Source organism: Pangasianodon hypophthalmus, chromosome 5 (genome assembly GCF_027358585.1).
Source record: "Pangasianodon hypophthalmus isolate fPanHyp1 chromosome 5, fPanHyp1.pri, whole genome shotgun sequence".
Taxonomy (NCBI): domain Eukaryota; kingdom Metazoa; phylum Chordata; class Actinopteri; order Siluriformes; family Pangasiidae; genus Pangasianodon; species Pangasianodon hypophthalmus.
In genome coordinates this window covers 18,117,778-18,134,392 of record NC_069714.1, presented here as the reverse complement: position 1 = coordinate 18,134,392, position 16,615 = coordinate 18,117,778, and the positions used below count along the sequence as shown (strand labels likewise).

The 16,615-nt window shown below is 37.7% G+C and overlaps 1 protein-coding gene across 1 annotated transcript; it reads right to left on the bottom strand.

Moving 5' to 3' along the window:
• Positions 1-9,287: 9,287 nt before the first annotated feature.
• On the bottom strand, positions 9,288-15,818 carry LOC113526114 (homeobox protein Hox-D1). Its single transcript, XM_026912919.3, has 2 exons — positions 13,034-15,818; positions 9,288-12,912 (listed from the first exon to the last, which is right to left on the bottom strand). The coding sequence occupies exons 1-2, from the start codon at positions 13,506-13,508 to the stop codon at positions 12,578-12,580; spliced, it is 810 nt and encodes a 269-aa protein (XP_026768720.1). The 5' UTR covers positions 13,509-15,818; the 3' UTR covers positions 9,288-12,577.
• Between the last annotated feature and the right edge of the window lie 797 nt (positions 15,819-16,615).

Here is a 16,615-nt window from a genome sequence, read left to right as displayed (position 1 = left end):
CTACCTCAAAACAACGGCATAGATAAGAAATTTAGATTGAACTGATGTAGCTAAAATTGAATCAACTTTAAACTGCTTGTTCAGCTGATGAATATAATTGTATTGTGCAAACTCAAAAAGCCTGTTGTAATTGAATACTTAAGAAATTTAAATCCTTAGAGCAAATGTACCATTTTGAACAAAAAGCAATGCTTTTAGCATAAAAATGCTTTTATTTCTTTCTTTAAAACTTAGCAAAATAACAATTTCTTTACCCAACAATAGTAACATGACAATTTTTAGAATGTTGTTTATATAGAGTTGCCTAATCAGCTAGACCAAAGGGACTGATACATTTAGATCTGCTGTAGTGATGTAACTGTTATCTTTGATCTTGTGTCTTTTAGTGAGGTAACTGATTTTTCTCCCCTACACTACTGTGAGTGATTGATTTAGGTCTGCATGTTGCAGTGAATCAAATAAGATTTGAGCCTGGCACAATGACAGGAACTGCTTGACAGAACTGGCTTAGGTCCTCAGTCTTGAAACAAGGAACGAAAGAGAGAAAGTGAGCGGGGGAAAGAAAACAAGAACAAGAAAGAGGCTTGCATCCTCAAAGGATGTAAAGAATGGAAGAAAGAGAAGCAGAGTGAGTGTGTTATGATGAGAAAGAGTGGGAGCAAAGGAGAGCAGAAGAACACCTGTGTGGAAGTGGCTCAGGGGAACATGTGGTACATTGCAAGGAATTTGGCTGTGTCTCAGCTACTTTTGCAGTGCCGGAGGCTTTTTGCCTCTGCTGAGCCCGAGCTTGCACACTGAGCAATGTTCTCATAGGTCACCAGAAGCTAGACATGCTCTGGGAGACTTTCTGCCTGCACAGAAACATAGTTTTATTAGGTCTTTTTAAGCATGGAGGTGACCTGCTCTCAGTGCTGACAGAACACTCTGCAACTCTCAAACTTTATTTTCAACACTACTCTGCAAAACAACAGTTCAATATTTGAGGCTTTTATTGCCTTATGCCTCCTAAAATATATCTGGTGGTTTTACATGCATATGGCAGAATACACTGTAGAAATATACATGTCCTGTTGAATGTGTTTGATTAGGAGAGCTAGGAGAATAAGCACATTATGAAATATTAAATAGGAGAGTGTGGCAGAGCAATAAAAAGGGCACTAAGAGAGTGTGACAGGCTGAGGTGGAGGATATATGTGCTGCTCACCCCAAATGAACACACTGAGACTAATACTGCTGAGCTTCATGTTTCATTTATGTGGCCACACTTGCTATGAGAGAGAGGAGAGAGAAAGGGGGTTCATTAAAGATTAATTAAGACAAATGCAGGGACAACACTCACCTCCAGCTGCATCTGCATCACTGATCCAAACACAATGGACACACACATGCACAAATGCATTCTTGTTTAGAGAGACACTGAAATGTGAAGAATCAGAGCAAAAAAAAAAAAAAAAGAAAGCAGGAAGGGCATAAAGGATGCAATGAGAGAATGATCCTGAGTTCACTGTCAAAGATCTAAGACAACTACTGAGATGTTTGTGTGTGTGCGTGTGTGTGTGTGTGTGTGTGTGTGTGTGTGTGCAGCGAGTGGTGGTTTAGAGAACACATTCTTCACAGGATCAGAAATGTCATGTCTGAGCGGAACAACTGGTTAAACAATTAGTTTATCATTTGTTTCTAAAGATATTGTTACAATTTGACCTGAGCCAGGTTTGAACCTCCAGGCAAGGTGAAGAAAAAAAAAAAAAAAAAAAAATGGAACGGCAAAATGGAATGGCATCTCTAACTGAGAACTGCGTAACCTAAGATAACAAAAGAAAAGGAAATACAATATCAGTGTAATGAAATAACATATTTCATTACATATATTGGTGACAAAAATACAAAGTACTGTATAAAAATATGATTCTGAAATCTGGTTACAATGTACAAAAGATCTGGACTGTGCACAATACAAATGGTCATCAGGCTCAATAACACCTTTATTTTTAGGTTCCTTATATTGATATTGCAGATTTACATGGATCTGATAATTTAACAGCATGCTTACCAACCCTCATCACGTTTTATAGACAGCCTTAACATCTGTTTAATCTCTCTGTCTTATACATAATGCGTCTCTTGCATGGCAGCCAAATGGATCCTTCACAACTTGCAAAATAATATATTAATTATTCATACCTTTAAAACCATGCATGTACCTCTAAAACAGTGCATAAAAATATGTATATAATATACACAGCAATAGATCTGTATAATTATTATGATTATTATGATCCTGCTATTTCTATCAAAAAATTCCTTTTTCAAAATATTTATTGTCTTCTTGCTGAGGCTTCCAGTTATAAACAGCTTTGTCTGCCTTTTTTTCAGAAACGGAAATGAAATTGCATCATATTGCAATGATTTATGGGCAAGTTCTGCTCCTTTGTTCACTCACCCCTCACCCTGTCCTCACTCATTCCCTCCAACAAACCTGTCCAACAAACTTCACTTAAGCAAAGAGAGTAATAGACCAGCCCTTAAAATGGCTTTAGGGATTCCAAAAGAAAGTTGATATGGGCATGTATCAGGGCAGCCTACCTGTTACTGTTTTTTACGCTTACCAAGGACCTGAGAAGCAGCATGGGAGTGGAGTTAATAGTTTAGCTGTTCTGTCCATTGAAATGCTATAACAAGAAATTTGGATTTGATGGCTATCAAGGATGATTTTGCTTCCCTGTAAGTGAGTGAGTACCATACCTTTAAGTCTTAGACATACTCTGTAGCTCTACATGGGTGGAGTGGCATGCCTTGAGAGCATCAACTTGGAAGAGATATAACAATAGCAAGGAAATTATACTGTAATTTGTTATTCATTAAAAGTAAGATTTTTGTATGGGATATATTGGGAGGATTGCACTGGGAGGCCCATAAGATCCTAGTTACACCACTGGAGCCAGATGCTGTATCTGTTGTGCCAGAAGTGTTGCCATTCTTGTTGCAGTCAGCCTTTGTATATTGACTTGATGTCCAACTGTCAGTCACAACATTGAGTCTGACTCTTTTCTGAATTATCCTAACCACACATTAAATAGAGAGGGGGAAGGAGAAGAAAAGAAAACCACACAACCATACAAAAAAATACTGGCATATATCCGGGGTTGTAACAATATGGCATCTGAAATCATAATTTTATTGCCTATATATAGTTTACCACAGGGTTAAAGGCCGCTTGTGGTGAAACCAATAGTCAAAAAAACATACCTTCATTGTTCTGCAGAAACCAGTGTTATAGTTTGGTCTAAAACAAATTTTATTGCCCTAAGTACCTCTAGTTCCTTTCTGTCTTTAATGGGTCTCTTAGCTCCATGATACTTTAGTTATGATTATTAAAAGGCCCTAATTTGTTCATTCATTTATTCATCTTCTGTTCTATCCTGGTCAGGGTTGCAGTGGATCCAGAGCTTATCCCTGGTACACTGGCATGACAAGGGTCCATTGCAGTGCTAAAGCACCCTGCATAGCCATATTCACACCTAGGGACACTTAGCCAATCCTGGCATGTTTTTTGTGTGTTGGGAGGAAACTGGAGAACCCACATGGACACAGGTAGAACATAGAAACCTGAACTCAGGATCAAACCTGTGACCCTAGAGCTGTAAGGCGGCAATGTTACCCACTGTGCCACCATGCTGCCGTAATTTGTTTGTAGCCTGTATAAATTTGTATTAGGTAATAAGTATTGTAAGTTCTTCTCATTGGAAGTCAAAAAAATTGAAAAATATTCTAAGATTCAGGTTGGACTACCAGTTTTTGGCAAAAGCATTTTAATTAGCTATTATTCTCTGCTAGTCAGTAGAGAAGAATTGCTGTTCCCCTTGTCATCAGCAGGAGTTTATAGCATACGCTCCCTGCTCCAAACAAGCCTGAAACTCCCACCAAAACCATGGAAACTATGAACTGCTTCATCCTGCAATACCCTTTATGACTGTAAGAGAAGGAGAGACAGACTGACCTTACTGTAAGCAGAGAAATACCCCTGAGTAAAACTCTACTTAATCAGGCTTTAATAAGATCAATATCGAGGGCTGTTGTGTGGGCTACAGTGCAGCTTTTAGTACGAAGGCACTAAAAAGGTCTGCACTGATAACATCTGCAGCTGAAATTTTGCTGCTCTCCAATCCAAAAAATGGCATTTCATATTTTTAAGAAATCCCTGGTATTTCTCTCTATGTTTTGGCTGTACTCTTTCATTTTCTAGACTACAGCATTTTTGGGTTCTCTAATACATGCAGGACTTGAGGGGAGGGATGTGGGCTGTTATTATACAGCTTTGGACACAAATTGTGGGATCGATTTGTGGTGCAAGATGCCAGGAGTGATTGATGAAGTGCCGGGGCTGCTCACACACAGCTCTGAAGCCCACACAGTCTCCACAGTACATTAAACTACTGTACATAGCTAACTACGACAGTCCTCACACTTACGGCTGCTACCTTACAATCTGGAGAGAAAGAGAGAGACAGATAAACGTGATATCACTCCAGTGTTACATGCAGTTTACATCAACATTGTGTAGTTTCAATTTTTTATGTTTATCCAATTACATTACCACTGTCACCTCAATTCATTGGAATGTTCTGCTGTTTTTGTACAGGCAGTTTTACTGATTTGATATGAGAAAGAGGAGAAAGTATGAGTTAAAGAATGAGAGAGAGAGAGAGAGAGAGAGAGAGAGAAAGAAAGAGGTGATGCACTCCTACTGTACAAAGCAGCTCAGATGCTGAAGCTATGGTATAAAAGAAATCCATTGTGGTGGTAGTGCCTCAGTCCTGACAGAAATTAAATTGTGTCCAAGGACTTTTTATATAGCAGCACAAGGTCTGAGACAATATTGCCACTGGCTTCCAGCTCCGCTCCAGACACACAGCCCTTTCTTTGTTTGCACTGAGACATAAGACTGCACATTCTTCTTTGTCTCCAAAAATCTATAAGACTCCCATTTAACTTTAGACAGAGAGTTCCCTGTATGACTTCTAAAAAATACAGTATATCTAAATTTAATGAGTCTGTAAGGTTGTTACTAAAGATTACTAAGAAACATGTACAATTCTCACACATACATGCATCTAACACAAGTATGGTTCATAGTGTCATGCTTTCCTCATCCTGTTAACTGATGGACCAAGGTTTTGAACTAACTAGCATGGTAATTATTATTACCATGCCTTTCTTTATTCACAATATTGTTTGCGATTTGCTGGAACATGTTTATAAGGAGAATGCTGCTTTGGTGCATGACATTTTAGATTTCCGTGTCAAAGATTGAAATAGTATTCAATGTCAGTGTGTGTTCTGTATAAAAGCTGCCTATCAATCAGCAGAGGAGATTGTTTTTAGTTTGTTTTTAAGAAGTCTTTTCACTTAGTTACCATACGAGTAATAGCCATAGGGCAGATATCTTTAGACATGCTACGACTAGTACTTTTTTTTTGAGTAGGCAATGATATGCACTACAGAATATGCGTGTGTGTGTGTGTGTGTGTGTGTGTGTTCGGGGGTGGGGGGGTGGAGGGGGGGCACAATACCCAAATCATAGTCAAATTATAGTCAATCTAATGTAACTAATCTATTTTTCTATTTTGATAAAATAATAATTTTGGTGTGGTTACTGACATCTCACTCATGAGAGCTTGTCTTTGTCTCTAACTAAATGACTCACAAAAGACCCATAATAATACTACGTACATACATACAATTTGTCTAGCATTGTGTAATTGGCTCTGGCACCTGCAGCTCACAGACAAGTGCATTGTGACAGAGGGGGCATATGAAGTAATTGATTACATTTATAACCTTGTATTAATACTGCTAAGAAAAGTATAGGAACCTAAAAATATTACATTTCTTTGGTCTTTTTGTGAAAATATAAAATAAGGAATGAGCAAACTATCCACATACAGCATATTCACTTTTGATCCTACACCTCAGATAATGCAAGAATTCACAAGCATACACAAAGACGAATTGTAGGCCTGAGATATTAGCTGTAATCGAGTTTTTAAAACATCTGTGATTTCCTCTGCAATATTTCATTATGTCTTTAAGACTGCACCAATACTAAGTCAATATATGACAGGCTTATATTCCCTTATTATTTTGTCAGAGGATCGATCCAGCTAAAAGTAAATATCAAATACTTCCTTTACACATTTAAACAAGCATCATATAATGTTTTGAATACTCTCAACACATTCATTGTGTATTTAAATGCAGTCTATAATTTAATCTTGTATATTACCTTACTGTAAACTCAAATATGTTTGTGTTTCTGTTGTACACTGCCATTATGCATTATGTGTTATACCAAGTCTGTATGCACTATATTTTTTAGAAACTTTTTTAGTAATCGGTCTTGGTGAATGTTTAGCTAGATCCAGAGTCTGTGGTTATGTGCTTACAGTGGTACATTCAGTGGATTGTGCTATGCTCGTTTGTGTAGTGCCCAAGGCATCTCCTGTTCTATGAGGAAACTTGCTGTACATGGCTCGCTGAGTCAGTGTTTCCGAGAAGATGTGACACGTGATGAAATGGGTCAAATCCCTCTAATGTCTGGTCTAATATCCAAGCTTTATTAATAATTTTTTTTCATAAATAAAATTTGGATTTTACCACACTTTGTAATCAATCCTGCTCAGGCTAACAATAGACCTCTGCTAGCCAAGCAACGCTCAAGTCCCTCTTTCCAACAGCAAGGTGGAATCATGTTGCCATGACCAAACAGATGGCCTTCCTCACACACACTCAAATAGAGGTATGCTCTTTGAGGCAAAAGAGAACCCTCATACAGGCAGCCAGCACATCTCCTGCTGTAAGAGAGAGCGATGAACAGAATACAGTGTGTTCAGTAGTGTTACTGTACCTGTCTGGAAACAATACATATTGTTCTGTATCCAGATTAATGGCACAGATATGGAATGTAAATGTTTGCACTGTTGTTGGTGTCCTCGGGTAGTGTGTTTAAAGGCAGGTCAGATGCCTTTAAAGGAGAAACAAAGCTTTGTGGCTACCAGGGCTCAACCTGGTAATGCATTTAGACCATGCCTGCCTCTCAAAATTTCCCTATTTGATTATGGCCCATTTATTATTATTCTCTTTGGCAAGCACAATGTCATCTGCTCCCATAAGAATTATAGGGTTGCACAGCAGAAGACAAACAATTTACTGGCACTTTGCCTCAATGAGCAGCCCTGCTGCCTGCCAGTAGCCATCCATTTTACTATTCTCTACATGCAGTATCAAACACACATACACAAGCACTCATACCATACAGGCAACACTTTACAGGTGCAATACACACAATGCAGGGCTAAATTTTAAATGTATATGTTGATAAATGTCATTGGTATCAAATTTCAGTTCAGCCTGGAAAAAAGAAAAAAGCTAGACTAATTTTGACCTACACACATAGCTGTTTGATGAGCACTGGCTTGAAGATCAGGAATTCTGCACAGCAACTGCACAAGTTCAGTATTATGAACATTAGGACTGATTTACCTTATTTTATTTTTATTAAAGTTTAATTAACATTTTCAAAACACTGTATGGAGGTCACATCTCAATTAATAAGTTTGGTGTCCTTTAGATTTTGCATGTGTATATGCTTTTGTGTTTTTGTAACTGTGACAGATGTGGCTCTTATTTCTGTCAGCAAACTGTAGTGTAAATTTTAATTTTTTTTAAAGGGTAAGGGAAAACAGTGAATCGAAGTGTTTTTATGACTGACATAAGTAACTTTGTCTGGTTGGATCTGTGACTATATAATCTCTCTGTAACTGACACACAAAGTGCAAAGCCATAATCACTTGCTTAAGGGGTTTCAGAGGGCAGCAGTCAGACTGTGCTTAATGACAACTGTCAACATTTACATGTGCATATAATAACTGACAACATATCAAAAATTAACATGCACAGAAAAAACTATCACACCACAAATGCATACCCATCTCTCTTATTTTCAACAAAAACTTGATATAAAGTAGATTTAGCAATTTGCAATTCATCAGCCAAGCTAGAATACAGTCAATGGAAGAAGATACTGCAGAAAAAAATGCCAAAAAAAATTGCAAGTGGATAGTGGTTTTGGCAGTGTGCTGTGTATAAATTCCCTGTTGGCCTCTGGCAGAAATGATTCAGCTCTGGAAAGATGTAGCAGGCCTTGGATGAGCAAAGGAACAGCATAGGAGAAGTGCTATGGATGACAGGGGCATAGATGAAGAGGAGGAGATCTGGGCCTCCATTCACCCCACCCCACCCCACCATGTCCTGCACCCGTCTCTCTCCTCCACAGCCACTGCATTCTCCCGACATTTACATTATTCAAAGATAAATGCATTGTCAATTCTGTGTCTCCAGTTACTAGATATGTGTGCTGCTCCAGTCCCTCTGCAGCCAAAGGTGCTCTCACCTCCGCTGCCCACTAGACACACTACAAATGAAATCAAATGGCTGCTGCTACTGAGGAGAATAATTTAACCCTGCAAAGAGACTTTGTCTGTGTTTTGTGTGTGTGTGTGTGCACACTCTGATTAAAATACAACCTACTGTAACTGTGTGAATTCATCACTATAGTACAATGTGAATTTATCACTACAGTATAGATATGACATAAGAAATTGTTTCTGATGTAGGGCACTGAGTTCAAAATCAATGTTGTTTTAGTTCTGTGTGCAATAGACCACTCCTGTAGTCTGTTACAAGAACTCAGATTATTCATTTTGTTGTATAATTGAATTATGTGAGCATTAAGATACTACTTGATACCCTGGAACAAATATATTATCACCTACATCAAGTTTTGTTCTTTATGAATTCATAATTTTTTAACTTAACATTCTATGTCATTTTATCTAACAAATATCCTACTTCATAAACTCATCATAATCATAACCCATGTCATAAACACACTGTTATTATGACACATCCCCCACATATTGATTGTTGTGTGTGTGTGTGTGTGTGATATACATATATGTATATGTATATCACACACACACACACACACACACACACACACACATACATATATATGTGTGTGTGTGTGTGTGTGTGTGACATACATATACATATATGTATATCACACACACACACATATATGTATTCTTGCATAACTCAAGGTAAATCAGTCCAAAATTCAAAAACAATGTCAGGTTTATTCAAAGAGTTAACCAGCAAAACATTTTTTTTTATGATTCATAAGTTAAATGTAGAGAAAAAAATGAATGTCAAAACTGACTGAGAAACGGAAAAGTAAAACAAAGGTCGGTGAACTTAACATTCCTTCAGTCTGTTCCTTGTCAGATCATTTCAGCGGTAGGTGGCTTCACTCTCTTACTTTAAGCTCAAAGAATGCAAAACACCTGTAGTGACATTCTTGTCTCTGCAAATTTAATCTGGCTCCTATCTTCTCTTCCCATGGATCAAGGATACCAAGTCCCTGGACATAACTGACCACACAATCAACCATTAGGCTACACCAAAAACCATTATTTTGCACTTTAATCTGAAAGGTTGATTAAATTGTCACAATATAGTTATTCTACGTATTTATGAACATATGTCATTGCTCAGCTGCTCAGAGGCATCTCTGGGTGGCTGGCTGGATAGACACACATCTGAAAAAAATATATCTTATGGAAAGTATTTTTCAGACCAAAATAAATATTTTCTCTAGAAATATTTTTCTATATTCAGTATGACTTATAACCATTGATCACTCAGAAATGACACTCACATTATTTATTAGACATGCATCAAAAGAGAAAAAACTAAATTTTTTCTACTGAATGTATATGTCCACAGAGATTCAGCTTTCCATCAGCATTTTTGTAAGACCCTAACATGGATCATAATGGACTAGCCACCACTAATTGCCCATTTATCTCTCTCTGTGATGACCACCCTTATCCAAACATAGAGTCCTTGTGTGTTCATATGATCTCATATGACCTGGAAGGGACAAGAAAGTCTTAATGTGAATTTGGAGGCATATGTATTTAATAGAGCCATCAATAGTCTTTACAAAAGCAACTGTCAGTTTCAGTGGGCATTGGGGTATCCATTAGGTTAGTATGCTGTTTGGAGAGTTAGCATCTCTCTCTCACAAACACACATAGGGTACAAATGCTGTTTGTGAACCTTAATTATCCTTAATTACTCTAGCCCTAGACATCTAAACTCTCTTTACTAGGCTTATTTTAAAAGCAAGTCTTTCCGATTTTTCTAAATTGTAAAAAAAATAAAAAGACTAAATCCATAATTCACAGATATCTTACTAAACGTGCTAGTATGGGAAATGTAACAGAAACAGTATCCTTTATTCAAATGAAGAAACTGTCTAGTGCTAGTACAGTTCTGATGTGCAGTAGTGTATGACCAATATCAAGTGTAAAGCGGAATATTTAAGGTGATGTGTTTTGACTTATTTTCTGTAATTTTAAGTAATTGTTGGTATATTGGGCTGTGTGAGTGTGATTGGAGGTCAAGCAGGTTTATAGAGCTTGCAGTTACCTGGCCAAGTCTATGACTGTGATAAAGATATTGTCAGGTGAGCATTTATAGAGGACTTCTCTCACGTGCTTAAGATGTCGCTGGCTCATGATAAGTTGCTTAATTACTCATTTTAAGCTCATGCTTGTAAGGGGACTGTTAACTTTTAAACCCAAACTCACGGGCTGAGCTGTCAGCTAGTCATTTTTCATATTTAATGGTCATAGGCTACTTTACTGGAATAATGTGTCTGGGATTACAAATGAAAAGCACAGGGAATCATTCTTTATCCTGTGGACAGATTAAATTCCAAGCCCTGTTACTGTTAGGCACACTTTTGATTTTACATAAATTAGAAGCTTAATTGTATTAGAGACTATTTTAAACAAAATAAGCTACTTCTCAGAATCTATAGTTGTAATTTATAGTAAAGCCAAGTTCATTCTCCAGAATAATCCATTTCTCTGTATGGGGGAGGGCTAATATGATGATGTGCTGTAAAACCCAAAGAGACTAGATGTCTCTCATTCCGTGGTGAAGATGAATGAAGATGTGTTTTATTCCGTCATAATTTCTATGGGAAAATGCTCTAAAGGATGTCCATATGGATAGGAGTGAGATAGAAGGATGTGTGTGAGGTATTTGTGTGTGTGGAGTGGTATAGACATCGCTGCAGTAATTGATGGCAGCTTTCCTGTGTGATCAGTTTGTCTGTCAGTTTGAAGGGGGTGGAAAGCGAGGGATGGGGCAGCAGCCTCAGAAAAAGGAATGAGCAACCACATGACGTTTGCTAGGTTAAATCTTCTAATGATAAGTATAAATCATCAACTACTGCTGAGCTGAATACATTCCAAAGGTGTTGTGTATCTTGAAACAAAATGATAGGAATGTCAGATTCAGTATAGTGGAAAATTTCTCTTCTCCATGACATCAGCATTGAAATAGTAGGCTACAATAACAGAGCAAATGTACATGGTATCAACATGAACATTTGCTGGGTATCTACTAATTACCAAACATGACATAAGCTGAAAGAATAAACGGTATAAATATTTTATAGATATGAGCTTTGAGCTTAACTTCCAAAATCAACCACCTAGTAAACTTTGAAGAATTCCTGATATGTTTGGGGTAAATGGACTGGAGACTAATTTAAAATAAATCAAAACAGACTTGCTTAAACCAAAAATTTTATATATGTTGTTTTTCAGTGACTAATATATATTCAAACATGCGTCTAGCCAAGGTACGATTAATCACTTTGTTGGTATTCATGTGAAGACTATATGTGTATTGTGAGGTTAAGTCACAAAACCATTGTTTTTGGATCACCTGCTGATTTGCTCATCTGCTTCTTGTCTTTGAGCATGGTTGACAAGTAGCTATTCATCTATTAATTATAAATGTTAGGCGGCCTTTACACTTACTGGACCATTTACCAGTAATTGTTATCTGAGAGATTTATCTTTTGCTATATTTTACATGCACATTTTTGCATATCTGCACATAAGATTAAATAAATGGAAAATGAAGGTCCTATGCTGAAACCATTTTGTGTTGAAACGTGAAACATTACCTTTGTGTGAAACATTACCTTTATGTGTTACAAAGTCCTAACCTAAGAGTGATACATATGAGCAGTACTGGTGTGCCATCAGTAGAAGTATAGTTTATATTTATTATGACAATAGTGTTAGTTCAGATATGCATTGCATGTTAATAATCTAAACAGACAAGCTTTTCTCAAGACACTGTGTCTGTTACAGTTATAGTAAGAACATAATTACATAACTAAAAAAATACATTCATGGTCCTTGGAAAAAGTAAAATATTGGGAAATATAGTCTTTTAAAGGCACTGAAATTTACATTTGACATTATTTGGTAAATTAGCAATAAGGTCCCACTTTTGACAGATTATTAATATAAAATGTAAAAATATAATTATTAATCAGTTTACTTATAAATAGTGCAAGGAAATAACTGACATAGTCAATCAAAACAATCAGCTGAACACCTGCACAGACAGGCTATGTGGCACAAATAGGCTATGTAATTTTTCGTGTAGAGGCACTTTCATGATAGCAGGAGTAGCAGGGGAAGTGAGCAGGCTGGGAGCCTGTGGAGGAAGAGTGCAGCTCTGTAGAGCGCGTAATCGGGATAAGGCCCTCCTCCTTCTCCCGCTTCTTCTGCTTCATTCTTCTGTTCTGGAACCAGATCTTCACTTGCGACTCACTCAGATGCAGCTCGCTCGCCATCTCGGCTCTTCTGTGCCTGCTGATGTACTTATTAAAGTGAAACTCTTTCTCCAGTTCAGTCACCTGTCCGGTAGTGAAGCTGGTGCGAGCTGTTGCAGTAGTCAAGCCGCAAGCTTGTGAACATCCTGCAAATATATTACATCGTAAATGACCTGTAGGCTGGGCGTAGTTGAAAGCATTATAGGCATTCTGTTCTGTCAGATAAACCACGCCCGTGTGGTATATGGTATCATGTCTAAAACTTACTTTTAGAATGGCTTCTTTTTGTTTTCATCCAGTCGAAAGCGTTAGCTGCACCCCCCGTGTCCTCAGACCGAAGTGTTATTAAACAGCTCCCCTGAGACCGAGTAAAACTTTGGTAACTATCGTAAGCGAGTAAACTTTTCCCGTTCTGCATGTACGCTTGTTCTTCTTGTGTACTGTGGGGGCAAGACTCCTTAAGGCAGAACGACGCGCTTCTTGAGTATAAAGAGCTTATAAACTGAGCGTGTATAATGCAGTCCTCAGCTTCAGCGTAGGATCCACAGGATCTATCATCACTAAATAAGAAACTTGGCCGAGGCGTCTCACACTCACTCGAGCTACACTGCACATCCGATGTGTGAATAACATGATCCACAATACCTGTCGCTAGTCTCCCCTGGGTCTCTCCCTGCTGCTCCACCTGACCGAATTTAGATCTGAGAGACATGCCTCCGCCTGAGTCTGAATACAAGGACATTACAATTCTCAGGTGGTCAGTTCAAAGGGTGTACGATGGCCTCCGCAGCTTGTCTTCTTGTCTTACTGTATTTTGAGGCTCAACATGTAAATAATGCCGACCACTAAGAGGGGCGTGGTCTCGCCCCCCCAGCCAATCGAACCACAGATCTGTATTCTGCCTTGTGCACTGGTTTCTAAACTGCAGCGTTTAGCCTGTTGATCTACAACCTCCATAGATTGCTCTTTCAAATGTTACTCTTTTTTTTCAAATTTGGAAATGGGCTACTACTCATAACTAAACTTACAAACTAAATATATGCCAGACACAGTTTAATTAAGTTTTAAAATGAATTTTTTAAAACTTATTTCGGATCTTTGGATCTTCTTTATTGCTCACTGCAGTTTTCTCATAGACTTTCATGCCTGCTGCTCTGTACGTTTTAATAGCTCATTAATCAGGCTAGTGAGATTAAACTAGCCTTCACCGTTCCCACTCAAACGCATAAGCTATTCATCTATGGGTTAATGTTTTCCTTAAATTGTCAGGAAAGGTATTTTGCACGGTCACTTCCAGCATGCTAGCTCAGGCCACACTGCACTGACTAATGCTTTTTTTTTCCTTGGGCTTAGTCCTCGCACCACAGTTACGCACTGTCTGTGATTGGTGTTAAGCTGTTAAGCAGACTAACACTGTCGACAGCGGTAGTAAGCAAGTAGGTCTTGCACTGTTTTCCTGTAACCTCTTTGACTGACGTTACACTATTACATTCCAAGTGTTCAAATTTGGTCCTATCTTACAGACGATGAACAGAGTGAAATGACAGCCCTGGTTTAGTAGCCTACATGAGAGTTGAGACAGCTAAGCAGTTGCGACTGTGAATTGTGAAAATTTGAGGCAAACAATGATCTTTTTTTTTTTTTTTTTTTTTTTTTTTTTTTTCAAAACAGAATTGGTCGTTAATTCTATTTAAATTAGTCCAACTGTCTCAACCTGCCATTTTATTAATACCTTACTGGCCTTCCAGAAAGTGCACTCTGACTAGTACAGTTATAATCTGCATGTGATAAGTGCATGCTCATTTCCAAGTCTATATTTCAAGTTTTTGCGTCGATGTTTCCAGCACCAGTGTGTATCTATAGATTATTAATTTTCTTTTTCGTGACACACAAAATAGCTCCATGAAGGCTGCTTCAATCCTTTTTTTTAAAACATTTTAGCACATTAGCATTTAATTCTATAGAACATGATAACATGCATGATTGTAGAATATCATGCATGGTAATAATGTACATAAATAGGTAGGGCTGTAGGCTATTTTATGTAGGAAGCGTAGTTTTGACTTTGAAAGAGCTAAAATGGCTCTTTTAATACCATGCTACATGCATTAGCATCATTAGTTGAATGAGTGTGCATTAGTACTTTCAAGTAATTGCCCAACACACCTACTTAATCTCACCTCGTTTTGAACTAACGTTTTCAACCAGCAGTATAAGACATAGGGCCTGTGTTAGTGTGGCCAGTTTAAGGTGCAGGAGCTACTGTGGCTTTAAAATGACAGCAAACTATTTCAGGTGTTTTTTCCTTTTCTAATTAGAATTCTTATTACTGTAATAGCCATGCTCTCTTACTTAATTTGAGCTCTGAGAAGTTAATACATTGTAAACAAATAACTCGAATTCACAAAGTTGCAGTTTAGTATAGGCATACCGAACTAACTCATTTTTTAAAACTCTTAAATCCAACTTTAGTGACTCAATTATTCAGCCTTATTCCTATTGAATTGCTTGTTCATTTCAGATGATCATAAGCCATAGTGTTTCAGATGGAACCTCGGACAAGGACAGAGTTTATAGAGCACCATAATCTCATATATGTCGCTTGGCCTAGCCATAAAATAGCCCGAACCCCTGCAGATTTTACACATGCCTTGTTTTACATTATTTTTCTCTGTCTGTCTGAAAGACCTGTCTGTCACTACTCCTTGTGATCACTTCCGATGTCAAAAGGCTGGCAGGGTAATTTTCTTAGTCAGGGCTATCTGGATAAGGCAATTTAGCACCACCAATTCATTATAATGATGTAGGAAAATGGCTGCCATTATTGTGCAACGACCAAAACAGTAGGGCCGTGGGAAAACGAAAACCTGTGAGAAATGCCCAAATTTAGACTAAAATATTTGCTGTAACATTCCATTTGAAACTGGTCATTTCTACTGAGGCGCTTTTGTGCAGTAGCCTTTGGGTATTGAGCAGTAACCATTATCGAGCTATTTCGTATAAATACTTGGTTATATAAATATATTTTTTAAATGCATCCTAAACAGTCTTTATGAATTGTAAATAGGATGTACCTACCCCTCTGCAGAGTAAACCAGTGAGCGTCTCATCCCCACTATGTAGCATTAACATCTCCAGCCTTCTCTTCTCCGTGCCCTGATTGCACCGCAAGCATGCTGTCACACTCCTTTGCTTGGGACAAAGTTTGGCCTCTCGCAGTTTGAAATGTGTTTCTAGAGTTGGGAATGCAAAAGCTTTGTTCATAAGGAGGTGGAATCAGCGGCGAGGCTGAAAGCGGCGAGTTTTTGATTAATGAGCTTTGAAATACCTCGCTAGGGGGGGGAGGCGGGTGAGAGAGCCATTCAGTCAGAGAAGGATTGCCATGCCTATAAAACTAGCAATGTGTAGAAATGCTTCTATTCTCACTGCTATTTATTGTCACGTTATAAGGTAGATTTAAATAAATACGAATATACAAGTACCTGTAGGATGATATTTAAGGGACATATTTAGTTATAGTATATAATCTTTAGATGAGTAGCCTGAAATTGTGGTAAGGTATTTAATTTCATACTGAGACGCGTTTAACAAAAACTGTATCCTGCATTAGCTTAATTGTTGTATAAATATGGCGAATATCAACCATTATTTTTGCTATTTTTAAAGAACCTAACGCATAAATAAACTGCAAACTTAACCTGGCGATCCAAACGTCTTTTAATTGCACTACTATTTTACTTACTAACCATTAAATATATTTCGTAATTAGTGAGTAATTAGTGCATTTTCCATGTTAAAATGGATATAATCAAAAAATAGTAGGCTATTCGCATAAATAGTCTACTTTTA

Coding starts and splice junctions, on each gene's coding strand:
- LOC113526114 (XM_026912919.3), bottom strand. CDS start 13,508: ATGTCCTTGTATTCAGACTCAGGCGGAGGCATGTCTCTCAGATCTAAA. Junction 12,913..13,033: donor AAAAAGAAGCCATTCTAAAA/GTAAGTTTTAGA, acceptor ATATATTTGCAG/GATGTTCACAAGCTTGCGGC.